This window comes from Manis pentadactyla, chromosome 3 (genome assembly GCF_030020395.1).
Source record: "Manis pentadactyla isolate mManPen7 chromosome 3, mManPen7.hap1, whole genome shotgun sequence".
Classification (NCBI taxonomy): Eukaryota; Metazoa; Chordata; class Mammalia; order Pholidota; family Manidae; genus Manis; species Manis pentadactyla.
The window spans coordinates 93,934,603-93,958,269 of NC_080021.1; the positions used below are offsets into that span (position 1 = coordinate 93,934,603).

General features: G+C 38.2%; 1 protein-coding gene across 23 annotated transcripts in view; it reads left to right on the plus strand.

The window, feature by feature from the left end:
- TASOR2 (transcription activation suppressor family member 2) overlaps positions 1-23,667 on the plus strand; it is a 252,793-nt gene that overhangs the window by 11,993 nt on the left and 217,133 nt on the right. For 11 of the 23 annotated variants that reach the window (XM_057498141.1, XM_057498142.1, XM_057498137.1 and 8 more), the window contains exons 2-3: positions 22,346-22,441; positions 23,272-23,344. Coding sequence is in view for 9 of the 23 variants with exons in the window: in XM_057498129.1 (XP_057354112.1) it covers positions 15,025-15,159; positions 21,910-22,055; positions 22,346-22,441; positions 23,272-23,344 (450 nt within the window). In the remaining 14 variants the exon portion in view is untranslated. Of the gene's footprint in view, positions 1-15,024; positions 15,160-21,909; positions 22,056-22,345; positions 22,442-23,271; positions 23,345-23,667 lie in introns of all 23 variants that reach the window. The other 12 variants (XM_057498129.1, XM_057498132.1, XM_057498134.1 and 9 more) reach the window with 3 other exon arrangements.

Below are 23,667 nucleotides of genomic sequence, written 5' to 3' on the forward strand. Positions count from 1 at the left end.
GCTTCTTTAGTATCTTACTGTCTAACTTAACTCGCTTATTGAACTATTTTAAACACTGTCTGGTCATTCTTTATTTTTCTCCCTTCTTATTCCTCCTCCTCCGTTCTTTATATGTTGGTTGTTTAATTCTGTGCTCTTTTGTGCTTCCTTTAACTGCTTTTGTGGGTAGTTGAGTTTATTTTTTGCCTTTAGTTAGTATTTGGTTCGTCTGCTTTCTTTGCTGTGATTTTATTTTCTCTGGTGACATCTATTTAGTCTTAGTGCTCCCATCTAGAGCAGTCCCTCTAAAATACCCTGTAGAGGTGGTTTGTGGGAGGCAAATTCCCTCAACTTTTGCTTGTCTGGGAATTGTTTAATCCCTGCTTCATATTTAAATGATAGTCGTATCTGATACAGTATTCTTGGTTCAAGGCCCTTCTCTTTCATTGCATTAAATATATCATGCCATTCTTTTCTGGCCTGTATTGTTTCTGTTGAGAAGTCTGATGATAGCCTGATGGGTTTTCCTTTGTAGGTGACCTTTTTCCTCTCTCTAGCTGCCTTTAAAACTCTGTCCTTGTCCTTGATCTTTGCCATTTTAATTATTATGTGTCTTGGTGTTGTCCTCCTTGGGTCCTTTCTGTTGGCAGTTCTGTACACTTCCATGGTCTGATCGATTATTTCCTCCCCCAGTTTGGGGAAGTTTTCAGCCATTATTTCTTCAAATACACTTTCTATCCCTTTCTCTCTCTCTTCTTCTGGTACCCCTATAATGCGGATATTGTTCCTTTTGGATTGGTCACACAGTTCTCTTAATATTGTTTCATTTCTGGAGATCCTTTTATCTCTCTCTGTGTCAGCTTCTATGCGTTCCTGTTCTCTGGTTTCTGTTCCATCAGTGGCCTCTTCCATCTTATCCATTCTGTTTATAAATCCTTCCAGAGATTGTTTCATTTCTGTAATGTCCTTCTGGACATCTGTAATCTCCCTCCAGACTTCATCCCTTAGCTCTTGCATATTTCTCTGCAGCTCCATCATCATGGTTATGAGCTTTATTTTTAATTCTTTTCCAGGAAGACTGGTTAGGTCTATCTCCTTCTCAGGATTTGCCTCTGTGATCTTGGTCTGTATCAATTTCTTCTGCCTTTTCATGGTGATAGATATATTTGTGGGGAGCTGGCGCGTGTGTTGGGTAAGAGAAAGTTCCTTCTTGCCAGTTTGTGGCCTTCCTCTCCTAGGAGAACAGCGGCCTCTAGCGGCTTTTGCTGGGCAGCTGCTTGGAGATGGGGCTTCTGATCTTGCCCTGCCGCTATGGAGTTTAGCGCTGCAGTTGCTTGGGAGTGGCCTGCCTCAGGCTGCTTCTCCAATATGGCGGAGCCGCATCGGAGGGGGAACAGGCAGGAGGCTGTTCATCCCAGTGAGGGGCCTCCGCGCTGCCCTGCGGGGGTTCAGGTGCCCAGAGTTCCCCGTGATTCCCAGCTGCTGGGTTAAGTGTCCTGGGGCACTTCCGTCCAGCTATGTGGTCCCTGTCCCTTTAAGACTTTTAAAAAGCACTCACTTTTCTTTGTCCCAGGGGCGCCAGCTGCGGGGACCCGCTCACAGGTCTTACTGTCCTGTTTCCCTAGTTTCCACCACTGCATGCACGCACTGTGTCTGCACTCTGGTGCGGATGGCTGGGGCTGGGTGTTTAGCAGTCCTGGGCTCCCTCTCCCTCCCTGCTCTGACTCCTCTCCTCTCCTCCCGCCAGGAGCTGGAGTGTGGGGCGCTCGGGTCCCGCTGTGCTGCGGCTTGTATCTTACCCCCTTCGCAAGGCGCTGGGTTCTCGCAGGTGTGGATGTAGTCTGGCTGCTGCCCCATGTCTTCTGGTCTCTCTTTTAGGATTAGTTGCATTTGCTGTATTTTAAAATATATATATGGTTTTGGGAGGAGATTTCCGCTGCTCTACTCATGCTGCAATCTTGGTTCTCTCCCTTCCTTTTGTTATTTTTTAAATACTGATTTAATATCTTTTATCATTCCATTTTTCCCATATACTAGTTTGGAAACTATATACTTTTTGCCTCTCTTGTAATTATCCTGGAAGTAATGTACATCCTTGACCTTTCAAAACCTAAAAAGACCAGTATATTTACTTTCCCCTTATAATACAAGAACCTTAGATGTTTAATTTCATTTAGTGCCTTCATGACTTATATGTTGTTATGTATTTTGAGTTTTTTTTAAATATTCTTATCAGACCGAAGGGGGCCTGTTTAGAGAAAGGCTTAGGGGACCTTCTCTATTCATTGCTCTTACATTCTTTAGACCATCCACCTAGGGCGATTTCCTTCTGCTTGAAGTACATCCTTTCTTTTGATGATGAACTCTGTTTCTGTACACCTGAAAATGTCTTTCTTTCACTGCCATTTATAGAAGATATTTTAGCTGAATATAGCAGTTGAGGTTAGCATTTATTACCATTTAGCACATTGAAGATCTCATTCCTCTTGGCTTTTGGTTTACAATATTGCCATTGAGAAGTCATCTGTCTGTGTCTCCGGTCCTTTTTCTCTTGCTGCTTTGATATTTCTGTCTTCAGTTTCCTGCTCTTTCACTGTAATGTATCTTTATTAATCTTACTTGGGATTGCTTGGCTTCTTAAATCTATAAATAGGAGGTGTTTTGAAATGTGTTTATTGACTGTTCATAATTCCTGAGTTGTAAATTTCTATTTTTATATCCTATTTATCTAAATGTGTAATAATTTTGTGACCTACATAGTAAATATTTTCTCCTGGTCTTTCGTTTTTCTTTTTGTTTCCCACAGCTTCCCCAACTGAATGCATTGCCAAACTTGGGAGTTTTGATAATCTGGTAAGTGAAAAATGAAACTTGACAGTAAAACTCTGGAACTGGTCTTTTGGGAGAAGGGGTGGGACTGTGGCTACTCTTTTATTTTTTTTTCATTTAATTCATTTATTCAGATGTTTCTTCCACTTATAGACCAGTGTTGGTAATATATTTCTATAGTTTTCAAATTTATTGGTATAAGCTGAGTGTTACGATTTATAATTTTTTGTCTTTTCCCTATATTTGTTGTTGTATCCTCCTTTTTGTTCCTGATACTTATTTTTTTCTTGATTTTATTTGATAAAAAATTATCTTTTTTATTCCAAAAGGACCAGCTTTTGCTTTTATTGATTAACTCAATTGGCCTTCTTTGTTTGTTTTTAAATTTGGCTTCTCTTTCTAAAATCAGTACTTTTATCATAAGAAATGTGTCTGCGGCCTGCTTTCTGTTTTCCCTTAATAAGATTTTAATAATATGTAATTGGATAAGTAAATCCCTTGCTAAGATTCTTTGTCAAGTTTCACTACCCTCAGCATGGCGTAATAGACTCTGTTTAGAACCTTTGGGTACACCTGCTTCCTCATTAGGAGAAAACATATTCAAGACCCCAACTCCTGAGGTGTAGTTTGAGCAGTCGGAGCACTTGCTTCACCCTGCGGTCTCCCCTCTCTGAACAAATCTGTTCTTTGCCCAGGAATGTGGGATGGGATATACCTAAGGATGGTGGTAATAAAATCATCTTTGAGGTGGCATGGAGTGGGTGTCATTTTCTCTTTTGTCATATGTAATAATCAAAAGAATCCAAAGCAGGTCTCAAAATGTAATTGTCCCTGAGAGAAATTTAATGTTAGGAATTTCTCATAAGAAGGAAAAAACTACTTAACAATGTCCTTGTAATAAATACAATAATGAGTTTAATACAGCCATTTCTTTGCAGGCTGATAGTTTAATGCTAAAGCACAAATTAGTAAATCTATTTTGAGGAGCCAGAACAGAGGACACTTACTTCATACAGTTGTCTAAAAAAATAACACCATATAAACTTTGAAATCATTCTAATAAAAGATGCCTAATCTTGACTATGGAAAGTATGGTCTCCAAAAAATCTCTTGACTGACTATACAGCACTACAAGAAAAAAAACAAAATTTGATAGGTATAAAATTATAAGCATGTGTTTGATATACAAAAGCAGTTTTTACAGTCAAACTGGATTTTGAGAATATTGAAACAGTCTTCAAAAATTGAACACTAAATCTAAAAGTAAGTAAGCCACAATTAAATGAAAAAGTCATAATACATAGGTATAAGTCATTTTGCACAATGGACGTAATCCCTGATAAATGTTTTTTTTAAAAGTAATTTCTTCCCCATTGGATATACTAAATACCAAAGTGATTTCTCCTTTTAAATAGTACATAGTTAATCTACATGATTCTTTATGAATTTAAGTAGTTTGCTATGTGAGTTCAGGTTTTCCTATGTTTTCTATATGTACAACACAACAGTAATGATTCTCTAGACGTCCTGATTAGATTTTCCTCTAGCAAATGTAGGTTGCTCTGTTAAAACATGAGTGAAAAGTAATGATGTTCTTAGGTCTGGCTAAATACTTCAGCCATCCCTCCGACCCGTTCAGTTTTGGTTTTGGTGGATTTGGTTACACCTGTGAGACTTATTAGCAGGGACGAGCATGCCTCCCCGACCCTATATGCTGGTATCAGCATCTCGGGGATACATGGAGTGTTAAAAACCATACTCAGTAGGCCTGTATTTTTGTAAATTCAAAGCCCCGTGAAACCATAGCGGGGAGCTGGAATAGACAATGGGAAAAGCTTTACAGGGGCAATGAGTTAGAATAACTTGGAGTAACTGTAGCGAAGACTTGGATTTTGGATTAGGACTGGGATTTGCAGTCAGGTCTTGTTACTGGGCGTCTGCGGGAAAGACCCTTGAGGAAACTGAAGCTTGGAGCAATCGCTGTTTATAACAATACCGTCCACGTGGGGGTATTGCGAGACTCCAGAACCAGCGGCCCGGGCTCCTCCCAACATCGAACCAGACTAGCTCCCGTGGCTCCCGGTACCCACGGGTGTGTCCGGGCGCTGGCTCAAGATCTGCCACCCTCACTCACTTTAAAAAGGCACAGCCCGCGCGCGCGCTGCCGCAACCGCTAACGCTCGGCCTGAAGCCTCAGGCCAGGGCAGCGGAGGCACAGTCCCTACCCCGTGCACCATAGGGTGAGGCCTAGCTAGTCCGAGCGGGCCCAGGCTGGGCGCCTACCTCCGCGGGCTGCGGGAGGTGGGCTTGGGGTCCCCCAGGCAGGGGTGGCTCCCGAGAATGGTTCGGATAGGTTCGCGAAGCGCCCAGACCCCTAGCTCCTCTCGGGTTCTGCCGTTGAGGTACCCGGAAGCCTGCAGAACTGCTGGACAGGGCATCACTTGGCACAGTTGTCCCGCGTGTAAGGGGGTGGAGGGGGTACCTCGGGTGTTTCTTTAGAAAACATTTAAACTTGTGTACATGGTAGGTTTTTTAATGTATTTTAAATTTTTAATGAAAGTTGTGCGTTTCTCATTCTATAGCATTTTCTGATTTTTAATAGGGATGCTGAGTTTTATGGGTCTCTCTATTGTTGGTTTATGGGAAATACTATTTGCATTTGTTTGCTCTTCATTTAAAAAAAAAAGACTAACTTGCTGCTACTTAGGATTATGGCAGATCTTTTTGTCCATAATGAAAATAGCTTTACTTCCCACAGATTGTATCTATGCTTATGTAAAACTTCAGATAGTCCTTTTTTCAGGGCTTCAGATCTTTCTTTTACATAAACCTTTCTTGTGGAAACAACTAGAAGACAAACTCCAGGGGATCAGTAAGTGAGAAGAGAAACTTGAGCCAAGAAATTGACCACTAAAATCCTGGAGTTCATAGAAGGTATAATTAGAGATCTTTGTCTTCCTCCTGTTAAAGGGAGTACTATTTTTAATGTCACCATTATGTATTAGGGTATTTCCTGTATATCCCTTTATCACCCAAAGTAGTCTATTACTGCTAATGTTTTTAATCACCAGTTGCTGTTGAATTTTATGTAGTGCTGTTTCTGTCTACCAAGGCCTAAGTTTTTCTTTAATCCATTAGTGTGGTGAATTAACAAGAGCAGATTTTGTAGTGTTAAGCCTTCTGTGAGTTTCTGGCACAAGGCCTACATGGTCAGGTTTTGTGTGGTGCATATATTGATGTATTTTAGCTTTTTTAATATTTTCATTTCACATTTTTGCATATATTTTCATTGATGATACTACTTTAAACTTTTCTTTTGTAACTGTTCTTGTCTCAAGGATGTGTGCTAGTCTTGTAATTTAAGATGTACTGTTTTCTGTTCTTGAGAACAATTTTTATGTGGAAGATTTCTGGGCCTGACTTTTATATACCTATAACAATTAAACCACCGTATTAATTATCTAATAGTTACAGGTATATTACAGTGTTTTAGTTTTCTTAAGTAGGTTTCAATAAATTACATTATTTATAGGAAAATTTCCCATGTTACCTATTATTTCTGTTTTTGTCATAAAATGGTTTCTATCTTTCATCTTTTATGTATTTATGAATCACACCCCTTTTTATTGCCAAGGTTGTTTCATGTGCCCTTTTTAAAAAATTAATTTGGCAGGAGACAACATCTTTTTCTCCAAAGAACTAATCTTTATTTTTCCTGCTCTGTGCTTCCTTTTACTTCTGTTTAATTAATTTCTGACCTCTGTTTCTTTTTCCCTTCCTTTATTTTCTTCAAATTTACTGTTTCTCTGCTTTCTAATTTCTTTAATTGACTCTGTCGGTCATTGATTTTCAGAAGTTTTTCTTTAATATGTGCATTTAAAACTAATTTCCTTCTAAGTGTTTTAGATGCATCTAAATTTAGGTATGTGTTATTTTCACTGTCATTTAGTTCAAACCCTTTTATATTTATTTATGTGCTTTAACTTATGAACCATTTATAACTAGAGTTCATTTGTTGTAATTTCCATACATAGGACTCTTGGGATTAACTACTATGACCACATTGTGATTTTCCTGGATTTTGGTCAGAGTGTGTTCTGCGCTATGTCAGTGTCAATATTTACTACTGAACACATTTTAAGTATATAGTTAAATGAATTTTGATAAATGTATGCACTCTGTAACCACCACACTTATAAAGTGTGTTTGTGCCTACCTCGCTTGGAAAAGTTTCCCTTTTTTGCAATCAATTTCCCTTTTCCTACCCTCTACCCCAGGCAACTATTGATAATGATTATTGCTGTAGATTAGATTTGCCAATTGTAAAAGTTTGTATATATGGAATCCTACAGTGTGTACTTCTTTTTTTTTTGGTATCATTAATCTACAATTACATGAGGAACATTATGTTTACTAGACACCCCCCATCACCAAGTTCCCCCCACAAACCCCATTATAGTCTCTGTCCATCAGCGTAGTAAGATGCTATAGAGTCACTACTTGTCTTCTCTGTGTTGTACAGCCTTCCCTGTTACCCCCCTCATTATACATGCTAATCATAATGCCCCCTTTCTTTTTTCCTCCCCCTTATCCCTCCCCTCTCACTCATCCTCCCCCGTCCCTTTCTCTTTGGTAACTGTTAGTCCATTCTTGGGTTCCATGAGTCTGCTGCTGTTAAGCTCCTTCAGTTTTTTCATTGTTCTTACACTCCATCAGATGAGTGAAATCATTTGATACTTGTCATTCTCTGCCTGGCTTATTTCACTGAGCAGAATACCCTCTAGCTCCATCCATGTTGTTGCAAATGGTAGGATTTGTTTTCTTCTTATGGCTGAATAATATTCCATTGTGTATATGTACCACATCTTCTTTATCCATTCATCTACTGATGGACACTTAGGTTGCTTCCATTTCTTGGCTATTGTAAATAATGCTGCAATAAACATAGGGGTGCATCTGTCTTTTTCAAACTGGGCTGTTGCATTCTTAGGGTAAATTTCTAGGAGTGGAATTCCTGGGTCAAATGGTATTTCTATTTTGAGCTTTTTGAGGAACCTCCATACTGCTTTCCACAATGGTTGAACTAATTTACCTTCACACCAGCAGTGTAGGAGGGTTCCCCTTTCTCCACAGCCTCGCCAACATTTGTTGTTGTTTGTCTTTTGAATGGTGGCAATCCTTACTGGTGTGAGGTGATATCTCATTGTGGTTTTAATTTGCATTTCTCTGATGACTAGCGATGTGGAGCATGTTTTCATGTGTCTGTTGGCCATCTTAATTTCTTCTTTGGAGAAGTCTGTTCAGCTTCTCTGCCCTTTTTTAATTGGAGTATTTGCTTTTTTTTTGTTGAGGTGCATGAGCTCTTTATATATTTTGGATGTCAACCTGTTACTGGATCTGTCATTTATGAATATATTCTCCCATACTGTAGGATGCCTTTTTGTTCTGTTGGTGGTGTTCTTTGCTGTACACAGTGTGTACTTTTATGTCTCACTTCTTCTGCCCATTTTTTTTGAGATTCATGTATATATTGTATGGTATATGAATGTGCCATAGTTTGTTTATACATTTACCTGTTGATGAACTTTAGATTTACCTACTTTAGTTTTAGCCTACTATGAATAATGCTGCCCTGAACATTCATGTACAAATCTTTTTATGGACATAGGTTTTATTTCTCTTGGGTAAATAGGAATAAAATTGCTCAGTTATATAGTAGGTATATGTTTAACTTTATCAGAAATTGACAAAACTATTTTCCCAATTGGCTGCATAGCTTTATATTCCTACCAGGAATGTATGAGTTACAGTTGTTCCTCATCTTTGCTAACACACTTACTTTTTTTTAAATTTTAGTCATTTTCTTTTTAATTTTCGTCATTCTAGTGGGTGAATAGTATTTCATTGTGGTTTTAATTACCACTTCCATGATAACTAATAATGTTGACCATTTTCCCATGTACTTACTTTACACTAATAAATCTTTTACAAGGTGTGTCTAAGAATTCTGTATATATTCTGGACACAAGTCTTTCATGAATCTTTTCAATTTCTTAATGATGTCTTTTGAAGATCAGATGGTTTTAATTCTCATGAAGTCCAGTGTATCAGTTTTTCTTTTATGAGAACTGATTTTTGTGCCCTGAGAAATCTTTACATGTCCCATGCTTAAGGTTTTCTCCTATGATTTTTTGCATAGAAACTTTATAGTTTTAGCTTTTATGTTTAGGTCCATGATTCAGTTCCAGTTGAATTTTGTGATTTGAGGTAGGGATGAGGTTCATGATTTTTCCCCATTTTGCTTATTGTAGAACCTATTAAATTATATTGGTAGTGTTGTTAAAGTCACTATCCAGCTCACTGTTCTGTTCCACTGATCTGTATGATCTGTACGTCATCATTACAGCCTCGACAGCTATAGCTTTGTAGTGATTCTTGAAATCAAGTGGTGAGTCCTTCAACTTTGTTCTTTTCCCAAATTGTTTCGACTGTCCAAATCCTTTGAATTGCCATGTAAGTTTTAGGATCAGGTTGTCAGTTTCTGCAGTCTGGGATTATATTGAACATCAATAGGTCAATGCTGTATCTCACCATTACTAGCAAGCTCACAAAACTAGGCAGTAGTATTAAGAGGCACGAGTCCAGACTGAGGATGGCCAACACAGTACTGTGAAGGATGTCTCCAAAAACATTTGATATATCTATCTATCTATTCAGTGTTTTAGTTCTTTACAGGAATTTTAGGCTGAAATGACAATTTGTAACTGAAAATCAGAGACAATTTGAAATTTATAAAAACAAAATACCATGTAAGAAAGGAAATTGACTACCTAGGGTGTCCCAGCCATGTTAATGCATACAATTTAGTGAAACATTAAATACTGATATAAGAAATCATGATATAACTATGAGAAGGTAGGAAGGAAAATTGTGTTTTTTAATGTGTGTGGGGAAGAGGGAGGTGTTTTCATTAAAGGAATGTCTAACATTTATACAGGTCTTTTATTTAGAAACATGAGGTTATATCAGAAGATACAGCTAACATTGAAAGTGGTCACCTAAGTGAAATGGAAATAAAGGCTCCCAGGGAGGGTGGGGCCAGTGACTGATAAGCCTGGAGGTATTTGGCTTTATATTTACTGTATATGCTTTGTTGAGATTTATTTTTTGAAAGAAGGGGAGGAAAGTTTAAATAGTTTGGTCAAAGTCACAAAGCTAGAAAGACTGGGATTCAAAATTTTGTCTTGCCAAGTCCTTTTGATTCCAAAACTCCTGCGCTTAATCACTTCTTCCACTCCCTCCGCCTCTCTTCAGCTTGAAGAGATTGTCCTAAACACAATTACTGTATGTAGATAAAATGAGAGTTGCTGTGGCCAGGATTCTCACCTGGCCCTGGTTGACTAGCTCACTGCACACGTGTGGGCAATACATTGCTATTGACTCTATATAAAGAGCTCCACCCAGTGCTCTGGGGCAACACAGTGGCATGGCTGCAAGAGTGCAGGAGAGCAGAGCAGAGGCTGGAGTGGTGGCAGCACCGAGGACAGAGGCCCAGAGGATGGCTGTGCGGGCAGAGGGGCCCAGAAGCAGAGACTGGCTTGCTGCATCCAGACTCACTCTGAGTGATCGTGATTTTAGTGATTGACCTGCCACCGTGGAAATAAACTTGGGTATAACCCTTTCACCCCAAGAACGTTTTACTGTTATATTCTTTGGTCACACTGAATCCATTGTGCCCTAGCCGGGGGCTGAAACCCATTGGCAAGACAGTTGGCGAAGTCAGCAGGGTTCACTGTTGACCAAGGAAAAAGACAGGCTGCCGTTATGGGAGGGGTGCTTCCACGGGCTGCCCCTGTGAATGGGGAGACAGCAGATTATCCCCCAATGGATATGTGGTCAGAGGTAGCTTGCCTCCTAGAAGACAGGGCCCCACCCCATGACTGGAGGCAAGTAGAGGTGATAACCTGAGGCAGTGGGATAGCCCTTGTTATAGTAAGTAGGGCTTTTGAGAGAGAGAGTGCCTGTGAGGCTCTGGGGACTGTGGGTTGGCTGCTTCTCACAGTATTTAAAAAGTCTACAGAAGAGAAGGACATGCTCCTGAAAAAGACCCAAGAAATGGTGGCACGAGAACACAAGATGTAAAATTCTGTGGATTCCCTGAACAAGGAAATGACATTGATGTGAGAGGAGGCAGCACGAGAACACTGGCAGCGAGGTGCCGTTAAAGAGGTAAAAGATTCCTTACAGAATGAGACAGCAGCACTGCCAGATGCTCTAAAGGAGGAAAAGGCCATCAAGGAAAAAGATGATCTCCTGAGGGAAGCACAGGCAGAGGTGGCATGAGAACTCCCGCTGCAAAGCATTGAGGTGAAGGTAAGAGACCTGCTGAAGACTGAGCTAGCATTGCTGCGAGGCACAGTAGAAAAGGTAAAGGTTGTACCAGAAGAGGTGCTCAGGGGAGGGGAGAGAAAGGTGCTGTCAGTCCCAGAAATGGATTGGCTGGGGAAGGATGAAGGGGTGGTGCCGGAGTAACTGATCCCTCCTATATTGAAAGCACGCCCAGTGGTTGTAAATAAAATAAAGACCCAGCAGCTGAAACTTCCCCAAGGAGAAGAGTAGCTCCCTCCCCAGGTCGTGGAGCACTCTTATGTTGCACCCTTATATTCAAGCTGAGCTATTAGAATTGGGCTCCCTGTTCAGACAGAAGCCTTCAGAATCAATATCAGCTGGGCTCCTTTGTCTTTGTGACTTAAGGATGGATGGATTTGTTCTCTTCGGATCAGACATGGGAAAGCTGGCTTCCCTGACAGTGCAGCCCACCTTGAGGCAGCGATTACTAAATGCACATTAGACCCCAGGGAATCACTCCCTCCTCAGTTGGCGTATGGCTGCACTTCATGCAGTGTGGCCCAATCAGGGTGATCTACCATCCTTTCCTGTTAGATGGCAGACATATGCTGAGCTCCAACAGGTGTTACGAGAGCTAGGCATAAGAAATGCTATCTGTAGTCCAGAGAATTATGATCCAGATGAAGAGACTTTCACTACTGGGATGAAAAATACTGAGCTTCAAATGGCTCCCACATCCCTCTTTGGGTCTCTAGTGGCCATTCTTTCCCCTCACTTAGGGCATCCTATAAGTGAGGTGACAAGTACAGTAGCAGACATAGGAGAGGCTGAAGCAATGAGAACATGGAGAGAAATAAGGTCTTCTACTCACAAGAAGAATTTAAAGGGCCCCATGAAGGTTACAAGGACCCAGATGTGGGTTGATTTAATACTGGCAGGAGCAGATGGAAGGAAATTAGATGGGAAGTCAGATAGGATCTTACTAGAGCTATGGCAGCAACTGAAACCAGAGCAGCAGTTCCAGCCATTAAGACCAAAGAGGGAGAGATCAGAGACAGAGCAACAAGATCAGCCTGTGTGTCTGCTAGACTTTTTGCTGGAGAGGCTGGAGAACAGTGTTCAAGCTTCCTTGCACAGGGACCATTACAGAGGACTGAGGGCACAAAGATTGAGAGGAGAGAATCCTGGAGGGGTGGAGTGTGGATAAAATAAGAGTTCCTGTGGCCAGGATTCTCACCTGGCCCTGGTTGACTTGCTCACTGCACACGTGTGGGCAATACATTACTATTGACTCTATATAAAGAGCTCCACCCAGTGCTCTGGGGCAATACGGTGGCATGGCTACAAGGCTGCAGGAGAGCAGACCAAAGGCTGGAGTGGTGGCTGTGCTGAGGACAGAGGCCCAGAGGACAGCTATGCAGGACGACTGTGCAGACAGGGAGGCCCAGAGGACGGCTGTGTGGGCAGAGGGGCCCAGAGGCAGAGACTGGCTTGCTGCATGCAGACTCACTCTAAGTGAACAGGATTTTAGTGATTAACCTGCCAGCGTGGAAATAAAGTTAGGTATAACCCTTTCACCCCAAGAACCTTTTACTGTCATTTTCTTTGGTCACATTGAATCCGTAGTGAACTTGCCTGGGACTGAAACCCATTGGCAAGACACTGTATTTCATACATAATTGGGAAATTATGACCTAAATGTTCAAAGGCTCTCTTTTAAGTGGGTGTCTGGTGTTCAGTGTTCTCCAGTGCAGAGCTATGCATATAGGAAGATGATGGCAAGTATCTGTGGAATACTTGTGAAGAGTAATTCATGCAAACCAGAAAATCTTAAGACATCAGAGAAGCTGCTTCTTGGGCTAGGCTTCAAATATGAGGAAAACTTAGACATGGAGCAGGTGAGGGGTGTGAAAATTAGACTGTATATAACTAATGAGGAAAATTTCCATGAAGAGGGATCTGAGTCAAGAGTATTTTGCCCTTGTGCAGGGGAGGGGGAGATAAGATGTATTGAGTAGGTTGGAATCAAGCAGTCAGAGGCTTTAAATACCTTATATTTTAAGTTTCAAGTTTTCATGGATGTTAACTTTTGTGATTCCTTGCCAATAAATACTTGGTAGGATAAATGTCTCTGTGCATGGCAACAAATAGAAAAGGGATTTGATAAATTACCTAGTGTGGTGCAGTGTTTCATAACCTAACAGGTCTTCAGTAAGGCAGTTTGTAGAGTCAGTGTTAGAACTGAAAGGAACCTTCAAAAGATAATTACAATTAAATGAGGCTTTAGAGAGAATAAAGAGTGTATTTTCAGCTGCCAATGAAAGCAGTTTAAACAATAAGGAACACTTATTATTTCACGTATCAAAAGATTCAGAGGTGGGGTTGCTTCAGGCAAGTTCATTGAGGTTCATCTAGATTCTGTATGTTGGATCTAGATTTTGTTCCATCTTCGGTGTGTTGGCCCACCAGTCCCATCTTGGTTGTAGGGAGTTCCAGGCAACACACGCTCCATCAGACAAGGACCTAAGCTAGAAAAAGGTGGGAGGCAGGAAGAGTGCATCTTTTTGTCCTGTCCTTTTATAAGAAAGCTTTCTCAGAATTCTCTCTGTAGAAATCCATCCAGATCTCATTGGCCAGAATTGAGTCACATGTTTATTCCTGAAATAATCACTAGCCAAAGAGTGAAATTACCATAATGAGCTTAGAGTAATTAAGATTCACCTACACATCTGCCCCCAAGGCTCTCCTGAAGCTTGGGATCACCTAATACCAGGAAAAAAAAGTTGTGGTTTGGGGAGGGGAAGAAGAAGGGGTGTGATGGGGAGGCAGTCAACATCATCATCACACTAAGGTCTCAGAACAAGTTCTAAGTAGGCCTGCACCAAAGTCCTGTCTCCTGATTCTCCATTTAATTCTCACCGTTTGACATAAATAACTTATTTGCATAATGAATAAATATCAATATTGCTACTTTTTCTGAGGGGTCTTGAATATATCCACACAATTCTGTCGCAAATCCTTTCTGACAGAGGATATACTATTACAAAATGATACCTGCCATTTTTTAAGCATATTTAATTCGTCAAATAATAATAAACTACCTACAGTTCCTTATGTGTGCTTGTTTGTACTTCTGCATCTGCTCCTATTTCTACTGCCTAGAAAACTCACATGTTAGTGCCTATTTTGCTTCCTTATCATTTGAATACCTACTCAGATTTCAAGTATCAGTGCCTTTGCAACCTTGACATATGCTTATCTCAGTGAAATTGGTTGTTTGTACCATAGTATTCCCACTATGTCATGTTCTAGATTCTTCTACACATTTATAGTGCTGGTTTCTTTATAGGTTTTGTGTTCTAGTCTAAGAGCTTTCTTTGTTGAGACTGTTTCTCTTGTCGTTTTTCATTCAGGGTATAGCATAGTACTGGATATGTAATAGGCACCACTAATAGTTTTATTTAATGCCTGGATGATCATATTTTACTAATTTGGGGGTGGGGAGAGATTTTACTTAATTGTTTTCTATTTGATTTTATTACCACCATCCAGTAGAATATGGACATAGTTTTACAGTCTACTGTTGCTTTTGAAAGATTTTCAGTGAGGCAGGAATGATTCCTATATAACATAATTCATTTCTGTGAACAAATTTTTCTTTAAAACTTAAATTATGTTGGATGAGAAGCATTTCATTTTCTGCAGAGAAAATTTAGCATATAGCTGCGAAGACTTGAAAAGGGGGTAAACATAACAGAATTGTACATAATGCAAATTAGATGCTCAGTAACATTTGTTTACATAGTAAATATGCCATAAGTAGAACTTTTCACTTTATGACTTAAATTTTTTCTTCTTTCATTTTAGCATTTATGACATTAACAGAGAACAGAACTATTGTCAAGAATTCTGGGGGTATACTTGATGAAAATGAATTAAGACCGCCCTCCCAGCTACATTCTTTTTTAGAGAAGACCGAGACAGGGTTCATATCAGAAAAGAGTGGGTATTAAACTTAATGCCATAAGTTATTACTAATGAATCAAAGTAGAGCAGTACAATTTTTTAATTTTAGCTTAGATCATGTAAAATGAAAGGACTTCTTAAAAACTTATAATTTCCAATGGAAACAAATTTCTTAAAATCATTAGTTCAAAATTGATAGGTGATTAAGTTACCAGATTGCTTCAGAAAAGGTAAATGTTCAAAGGAAATTGTCACATTTCTCCATTTGTATTTCACTGAAATTATGGCTCATTTCACTTAATTTTTGAACAGAGATATTTTAAATAGTAGAAATAATACATGCTTATGTAAGAAAAACCTGAATTGTAGCAGTGTATGTAAGGTGAAATTGTTAGTTCCCCTTTTATCCACTTCCCAATCTCAGTAATCATTGGTTTGAACTGCCAACAGTTTGGTTCCCTATCTTTCTAGACCTTTTTCTGTATACTTTCAAACACATAATTTTTAATGTATTTTTTTTTAACCAAAATGGCATTATGTAATAATGCATGTTACTCAGTGGTATATAGTAGATATCTTTATATGTCAATATGTACAAATTTACTTGGTTTTCATTTAGTGGTTGCAAGGTGTTCCTCTGTTTATGGCAATTTAGATGATCTCGAATATTTTTACTATTACAGATCTGGTGTATAGGACACCCTTGTAGATACATCCCATGGACTCATGCTAGTATTCCAGAAATGGAATGGTATTTGGTATGCACTTGAAGTTTATGTTAGGTCCTGACAAATTGTGTTCTAAAAAATTTGTATCTATCTTGAACTGGCAATCCTTTAATATCTTAAAAGTAAAGGGTAATAAATTTTAGGGTTAGCTAAGGGAATGGTCTCTTCCATCAACTACTGTCAGATGGCCTACTTAGACATAAATAATACTCTGGTAATGCATAGATAATACTATAATAGCAATGCCTCTATACTTGAACATAGGTAGATTGTAGCCCATCTATAGGAAATACTAAAAAGAGCCTTTAATGGCAGATATTGTTGGGTTCTGAGTGTTACTGTCCCTGATGAGTGCTCTTGCTTACTGAACAAACAGGAGATGTGGTCGTGAAAGTCCTGGAGAGATGGAGAAGTGGCTGATCTTTGTAAGAATTATTCTGGCACCTAGGAAGGATGCTGGCATTAGTTCATCTCATTATTTGCTTTTAGACCACATGCTTCTAGAATGGGAAATAGGTACCTGTGGTATAACATCAGAAATTGGTTTATAATTTTCTAATTCCTCTTACTAGTAATTAAAGAGAGAAAAAATTGTCCAAACTCAGACACTCAGTGTGTCTGATGGAGTTTGAGAAAAAGACAGCGAGCAGAATCCAGCTAGCGTCAAGCTTGTCTTAACTTTTAACATTGAATCCACAAATAGCAGAGAAATGTGCCCAAAGACAGATGCTACAGGAAAGAGTTTTAACTCATTCTCCAAAGCCATTAACATTCCTCCACACACTCTCTATTGGCCACTTGAGCCCGAAGGGATGCTCTCCACACTTCACAGACAGTTACTTTTCCAGTTACCTTCTTAGATATTGTTCTAGGTTTCTTTGTGGAATAGCTCACTCTCGATTTTCATAATACTCTGATAACCTTTAATGTTTAAATAAAGCATGTGTTTTCCTCAGCAAAAATGAGACCATTCATTTAGTGCTCTTACTGTTTTGTACAAGAGTTAGACTCTTAAATCAAAGTGCATGGTGCAGAAAAAGATAGTGCGTAGTAACTGCTCAATAAATGCTTACTGCTGATAAGGTAAAAAAAAAGAAAGTGCATGGTGTAAGAAAAGAGACAATGCCAAATAATTCTCAATAAGATTTTCATCCCCTTATTGACAAACCAGGCAACTTGGTCTTTCTTGAAAGTATAATTCAGGTTATTTATTATGAAGTCATGAAAGAATCAAGATTTATTGTGGTTTTCCGACAGCTTTGCTTTTGACATGCTTTTCCTTCTGCGAGCCATAAAATTATTGCTTTTATAAATATATTGCTATCTGGAAAATGCTGACCTAAAGGTGGAAGCATTTTAACCATGAGTAGTTTCAGGGAAAAAGAAATAATAATAAGCACAGAAGAATTCATTTCCTACTTGTTCCTCTTTGTTTATTGTAAATCTTTACCTTTATTCATTCCTTTATTGGGAACAGTAAGTACTGCCCACATTGGTGTAAATGAAGTCTTCTCTGACCACCTATATGTTATTTGGGAACCTCTGTGTTAGGTAGGTAGCTTCATTGATTGGGGTTTTTTTAACTACACAATTTCTCACAGTTTTGTTCACTGTGCACTAACACTAAAAAATGGGTGCATATATAGTATTCAGTACTTACAAAACTTAAAATCTGAGCCTATCAACATCTTGTAGAATTTAGAGAAGTTGATAATCATAGGATATTCATTTCCAAAGCTACAACTTTTATTTTTTTCACTGTAAGCAATATATTTCTTAAATATTTAGCCTAAGAGTATATATACTTAGATTTTTAAATATTATATCACCTTTTAAAAAATAAATACAAGATTTCCAAAATTATAATTTTTAAAGGAATCCAGCTTTGCATTTCAGCTAGCTGTATAGGTTATTTATGAGATGAATTTGCAAAAGCATAGGCTTCCCAGTTTGAGAAGTGCTGCTAAAGAAAACCATGATTATTATCACTGGTCTTTTGCTCTTTGAATCTCTTTAGAATATCCACATTTTTTACACCACTGGTATACTGATACAGAAAGAGGAAGTGAAACTGAGAAAAAGTAAAACAATTGACTTAGTTCAGACATACCAACTTCAAAATATTCTTAAATGTTTCATCCTCTTGTCTTTCCTTCCTTGCTATTTAAAGTCTTTAATTTCTGACACTACTTATTACAGTATTTTTAAATTACCTTGATAAATGAAGTGTTAGGACAGTTCAGATTGATTTCACTGAAATGTTTATTTTCATTTCTCTAACAATCAAGTTTTTTTTCCTTCTCATTTTAAATAAAATGTTCTTTTTTTCTTTAACTTTAGTGTAATTGGCAGAGTTCTGGGAAAAGCAGGAATCCATGTTAATATACTTATTTATACTATATGACCAAAAGTCCGGTGCTATATAAGTTATTCATTCTTTTTATTTATAGTTTGTACCTTCCTGCCTCAACCTTGTTAAATAGAATAGAGAGGATACAAATTGAATGGAATGAACAAATCAAATGGTTAAATGTTATGAGAATTCATTAAGCTCAGTTCTTGCCAAAGTGAAGACTTGTGAAATCAAAAGGTACAAAGTCTCAATCAAGAAAAGACTGGATAGAGTTGGTAATTCTCAATTAGGAAACATGCCCCTTGTGGGAGGGCCATGGCAGAATCTCTGGGATAGCACATGGGTATGGTTTGAGAAAAGCACTTTAAAAAAAAAAGTGAAGTTTTATTTTTGTAAAATGAAAAAAAAAAGTGATTTTATGATACCACCCATAAACGTAAAGTCTAATAGGTGTGCTTGGGCTGGTGAGGAAACCCCAAAGATACAATAACTTCTAATGTGTTTGCTGAGTGTGCAATAGTAGGCCTCTAAGGACGTGAGAGCCTTGAGGATTTGGTGAGAAGATGGGAAGGGTACTTTATCAAAGTGTGGCATAGATTTAAAAAATTTCTGGATGAGATGGCTTCATGACTGAATTTTATCAAGCATTTAAAGAAGAGCTAACACCCATCCCTCTTGAAGTATTCCAAAAAGCAGAAGAGGAGGAAATACTTCCAATTCATTCTGTGAGGCCAGCATCACTCTAATACCAAACCAAAGATACCACAAAAAAAATTTACAGACCAATATACCTGATGAACGTAGTTGCAAAAATCCTCAACAAAATATTAGCAAACTGAATTCAAAAATACATCAAAAAGATCATCCATCATGACCAAGTGGGATTTATTCCACAGATGCAAGGATGGTACAATATTCAGAAATCAATCAACATCATAAACCACATCAACAAAAAGAACAAAAATCACATCATTTCAATAGATGCTGAAAAAGCATTTGACAAAATTCAACATCCATTCATGATAAAAACTCTCAACAAAATGGATATAGAGGACAAGTACCTCAACATAATAAAGGCCATATACTACAAACCCACAGCCAATGTCATACTTAACAGTGAAAAACTGAAAGCTTTTCCTCTTAAGATCAGGAACAAGACAAGGATGCCCACTCTCCCCACTTTTATTCAACATAATACTGGAGGTCCTAGCCACAGCAATCAGACAACACAAAGAAATAAAAGAGGCATCCAGATTGGTAAGGAAGAAGTTGAACTGTCACTGTTTGCGGATGATATATTATACAGAGAAAACCCTGAAGACTCCACCAAAAAATGATTAGAACTAATACCTGAATTCAGCAAAGTTGCAGGATACAAAAGTGATATACACAAATCTATTGCATTCCTATATACTAACAGTGAATTAGCAGAAAGAAATCAGGAAAACAACTCCATTTATAATTGCATCCAGAAGAATAAAATACCTAGGAATAAACCTAACAAAGGAGGTTAAAGACCTATACTCTGAAAACTAAAGATACTCATGAGAGAAATTAAAGAAGACACCAATAAATGAAAACACATCCCATGCTCATGAATAGGAAGAATTAATATTGTCAAAATGGCCATCCTGCCTAACACAATCTACAGATTCAATGCAATTCCTATCAAAATACCAACAGCCTTCTTAAACAAATTAGAACAAATAGTTCTAAAATTCATATGGAACCACAAAAGACCCCATATAGCCAAAGCAATCCTGAGAAAGAAGAACAAAGCTGGGGGATTATTCTCCCTAACTTCAAGCTCTACTACAAAGCCACAGTAATCAAAACAATTTGGTACTGGTATAAGAACAGGCCCATAGATTGATGAATGTAACAGAATAGAGAACCCAGATATAAACTCACACATGTATGGTCAATTAATATACGATAAAGGAGCCATGAATATATAATGGAGAAAAGACAACCTCTTCAACAGCTGGTGCTGGGAAAACTGGACAGCTACATCTAACAGAATGGGACTGGATTACTGTCTAACTCCACACACAAAAGCAAACTTGAAATGGATCAAAAACCTGAATGTGAGTTGTGAAACCATAAAATTCTTAGGAGAAAACATAGGCAAAAATCTCTTGCATATAAACATGAGCAACTTTTCCTGAACACATCTCCTAGGGCAAGGGAAACAAACAAACAAAAAAGAACAAGTGGGACTACATCAAATTAAAAAGCTTCTGTATAACAAAGGACACCATCAGCAGAACAAAAAGGCATCCTATTGTGTGGGAGAATATATTCATCAACAATTTACCCAATAAAGGGTTAACATCCAAAATACATAAAGAACTCGCACACCTCAACCCCCAAAAAGCAAATACCCAATTAAAAAATGGGTAGAGGATCTGAACAGACGCTTCTCCAAAGAAGAAATATGGAAGACCAACAGGCACATGAAAATATGCCCCACATCACTAATCATCAGGGAAATGCAAGTTAAAGCCACAGTAAAGTATCATCTCACCCCAGTTAGGATGGCCAACATCCAAAAGATAAGGAACAAGTGCTGGTGAGGATGCACAGAAGGGGGAACCCTCCTACACTGTTGGTGGGAATGTAAATTGGTTCAGCCATTGTGCAAAGCAATATGGAGGTTCCTCAAAAAACTAAAAATAGAAATACCATTTGACCCAGTGATTCCTCTCCTAGGAATTTACCCGAAGAAAACAAGATCCTTGATTTGAAAAGATGTACACACCCCCATGTTTATTGCAGCACTATTTACAATAGCCAAGATATGAAAGCAACCTAAGTGTCCATCAAAAGTGAATAAATAAAGAAGAGGTGGTACATATATGCAATGGAATATTATTCAGTCACAAAAAGAAAAGAAAAATACTTCCATTTGTAGTAACATGGATGGATGTAGAGGGTATTATGCTCACTGAAATAAGCCAGGCATAGAAAAGTAAATAACAAATGATCTCACTCATTTGTAGAGTATAAAAAAAAGGAAAACAGAAAGAACAAAATAGCAGTAGACTCACAGACACTGAGAAAGGGACTAGTGGTTACCAAAGGGGTGGGTGGGAAGGGAGAAGGGGATTAAGGGGCACTATAATTTTCAATCACAATATAGGTATAGGTAGGTCACGGGGAAGGCAGTACAGCATTAGAGAAGACAATTAATGACTGTAACATCTCACTACCTTGATAGACGGTCACTGCAATGGAGGGGGTGAGGTCTTGGTAGTATGGGTGAATGTTGAAACCACTGTGTTGTTTATTTGAAACCATCATAACCTTAGGTATCAGTGCTGTTTCAACAACAACAGCAGCAAAAGACTTGGATGAAAAACACTGGTCTCAGTGATTACTGACCACAACTTGATACTATGGTTGCATCTGTTTTTATCAGCCACGCACGCAGCTTAAACCAAAAGGCCTGTGGGGTCTGGCAGGGTTTATTTTGCTCTTAATATTTAAAGTAATTTACCCTCTTGCAATCCGTTCAGATTATTTTCTTCACATGAGAGGTCTGTTAGGATATACAGATATGGTAGCCCAAACACATTGTAGAAGTCTGAGGTATACAGGAAAGAGCAGTACAGATAAAATATTCAGTGATTTTTAGTGTGCCACTTTGAACCTCATCCTTTGGTTATCTTAAACAGTTGTGTTATTTTTGTTTGTGTTTTACAGTTTTTGAGACAGTATCCTTGAGTTCAGACTCTCTCTTCCAGAGGGCAGTTTCAATTCTCCATACTTCTTACTTGGACTCTGCATCTGAGCATGGTTTTCAGTACAGTCAAGTGACTTTGGTGAAAAATGACATTTTCTTAAATGAGGTGAGGTGCTTGGTACACGCTCTGTCTGTGTGTTAGTTTTATTTTAGTTTTAAAGAAGTAGACCCATCGGATTTGGTATATAACCCTAGTTCTTTTTAGCTATCACTTTTCAGATGAGATAAAAGATCCTTGGAAATAGTCGCTTGAAAGGCCATATATGTAGGGAATAGAAAAACAGTCTTATTTCATTAGTCTTTTAGCAGGAGGGATTCAGATGATGTGTTTTTAAAAATTGATTTGCAAAGCAGAATAACATGTTTATAGCATTTGGTTATTTCTCTTATACACAGTACAAAACTTTTTACCAAGAAAAAAAAACAAATAACTATACTGAGGAAGAACTTAAAGAAACTTACGGATTTCTTCTGTCTGAAACGGAAAACCAGGTGAGGGAATTAGATTGTATGAAATTAATTTTGTGATATTAATGAGCAAAACTGATATCATTAATGGGTTGAATGGATATTTCTCCAGTCTGGATCATGGTTTACATAGATACTTTGTGTTTCTTATGGAGGTTTTTCAGGTTTAAGTTACATGGTTTTGTGAATTAGGAGAACTCTCCCAGCATTTTATTTCCTTGGAGTAGTTCATGCCTGTCTTTGAAGATTGAGCATCCATACTGTTGCTTGTACCTAAAATGTCAGAGGAGACTGCTGTGTGTAGGACATGTTTCCAAAGATGTGTATGGCTTCCTAGGTACAATTTTAACAATATAGTGATCTATAATCTGACTCAAATTCAGAGAAAGTATTTTGGTTGAGTCTATGACTTTTAAGGAACAAGGGTAGATTGATTTAAAGAATAATTAACATTTATATAGTAATTAACAATTATATAATAAGACCGGAAGAGTTTATTTACCTAATCAGCTACTTCCAAATAAGATATGCTATGGATTTATACTAAAAAAGGCATTTGAGGATAAGACATTTTCAAATATAGTACTTCTAAAACTGTAATTGAAAAGAAATCTTCAAGAGAAGACTTACCTATACGCTTGCTTAATTTGGTTTTCATGGTGACATTTTTTGCTAACAGAAATGGTGAAACTTGATGAGAAACTTCTATTAACCAGAACAGAACACAAGTACCTGACTTAAGCTTGGTTTTGTGCCATGAATACATACGGTGTACAGATTCTGTATTAATTTGCAAGTGTTATTTTATTGCCTCTCCCAAAACTGATAAGCAAAGTGCTCTCTTCTGTTTAAAGGCAAAGTTGGTATGTCAGCGTGGACTCCGTGTTGGCAGCAGTGCTGTTACCACATTGGGTGACCCAGCAAAAGGTAAGTCTGAAATAAGCATCTCTTCTTTACAAGATGAAGTCGGTTTTAGTTAATTTCATAAGATAAGTATATTAAAAGCATTATAGTAATGATAACTAGTCATTAGAATCACAATTTAAAGATATAAATGAGCTTTGAGTCTAAGACTTCAGGTTTCCTAGTAGGACTTACATGATCAGAACTTTTTTTAAAGGTTGTTTCGACTAGAAAAGATACTGAAGATGTCTTTCAAGTGCCAGGAGATTAGTATAGTCATTGAGGCTAGCAAGGGATCTCTTCCAGACTACCTAATGGCAGGAGGAATAGAGAATAAAACCGACCAA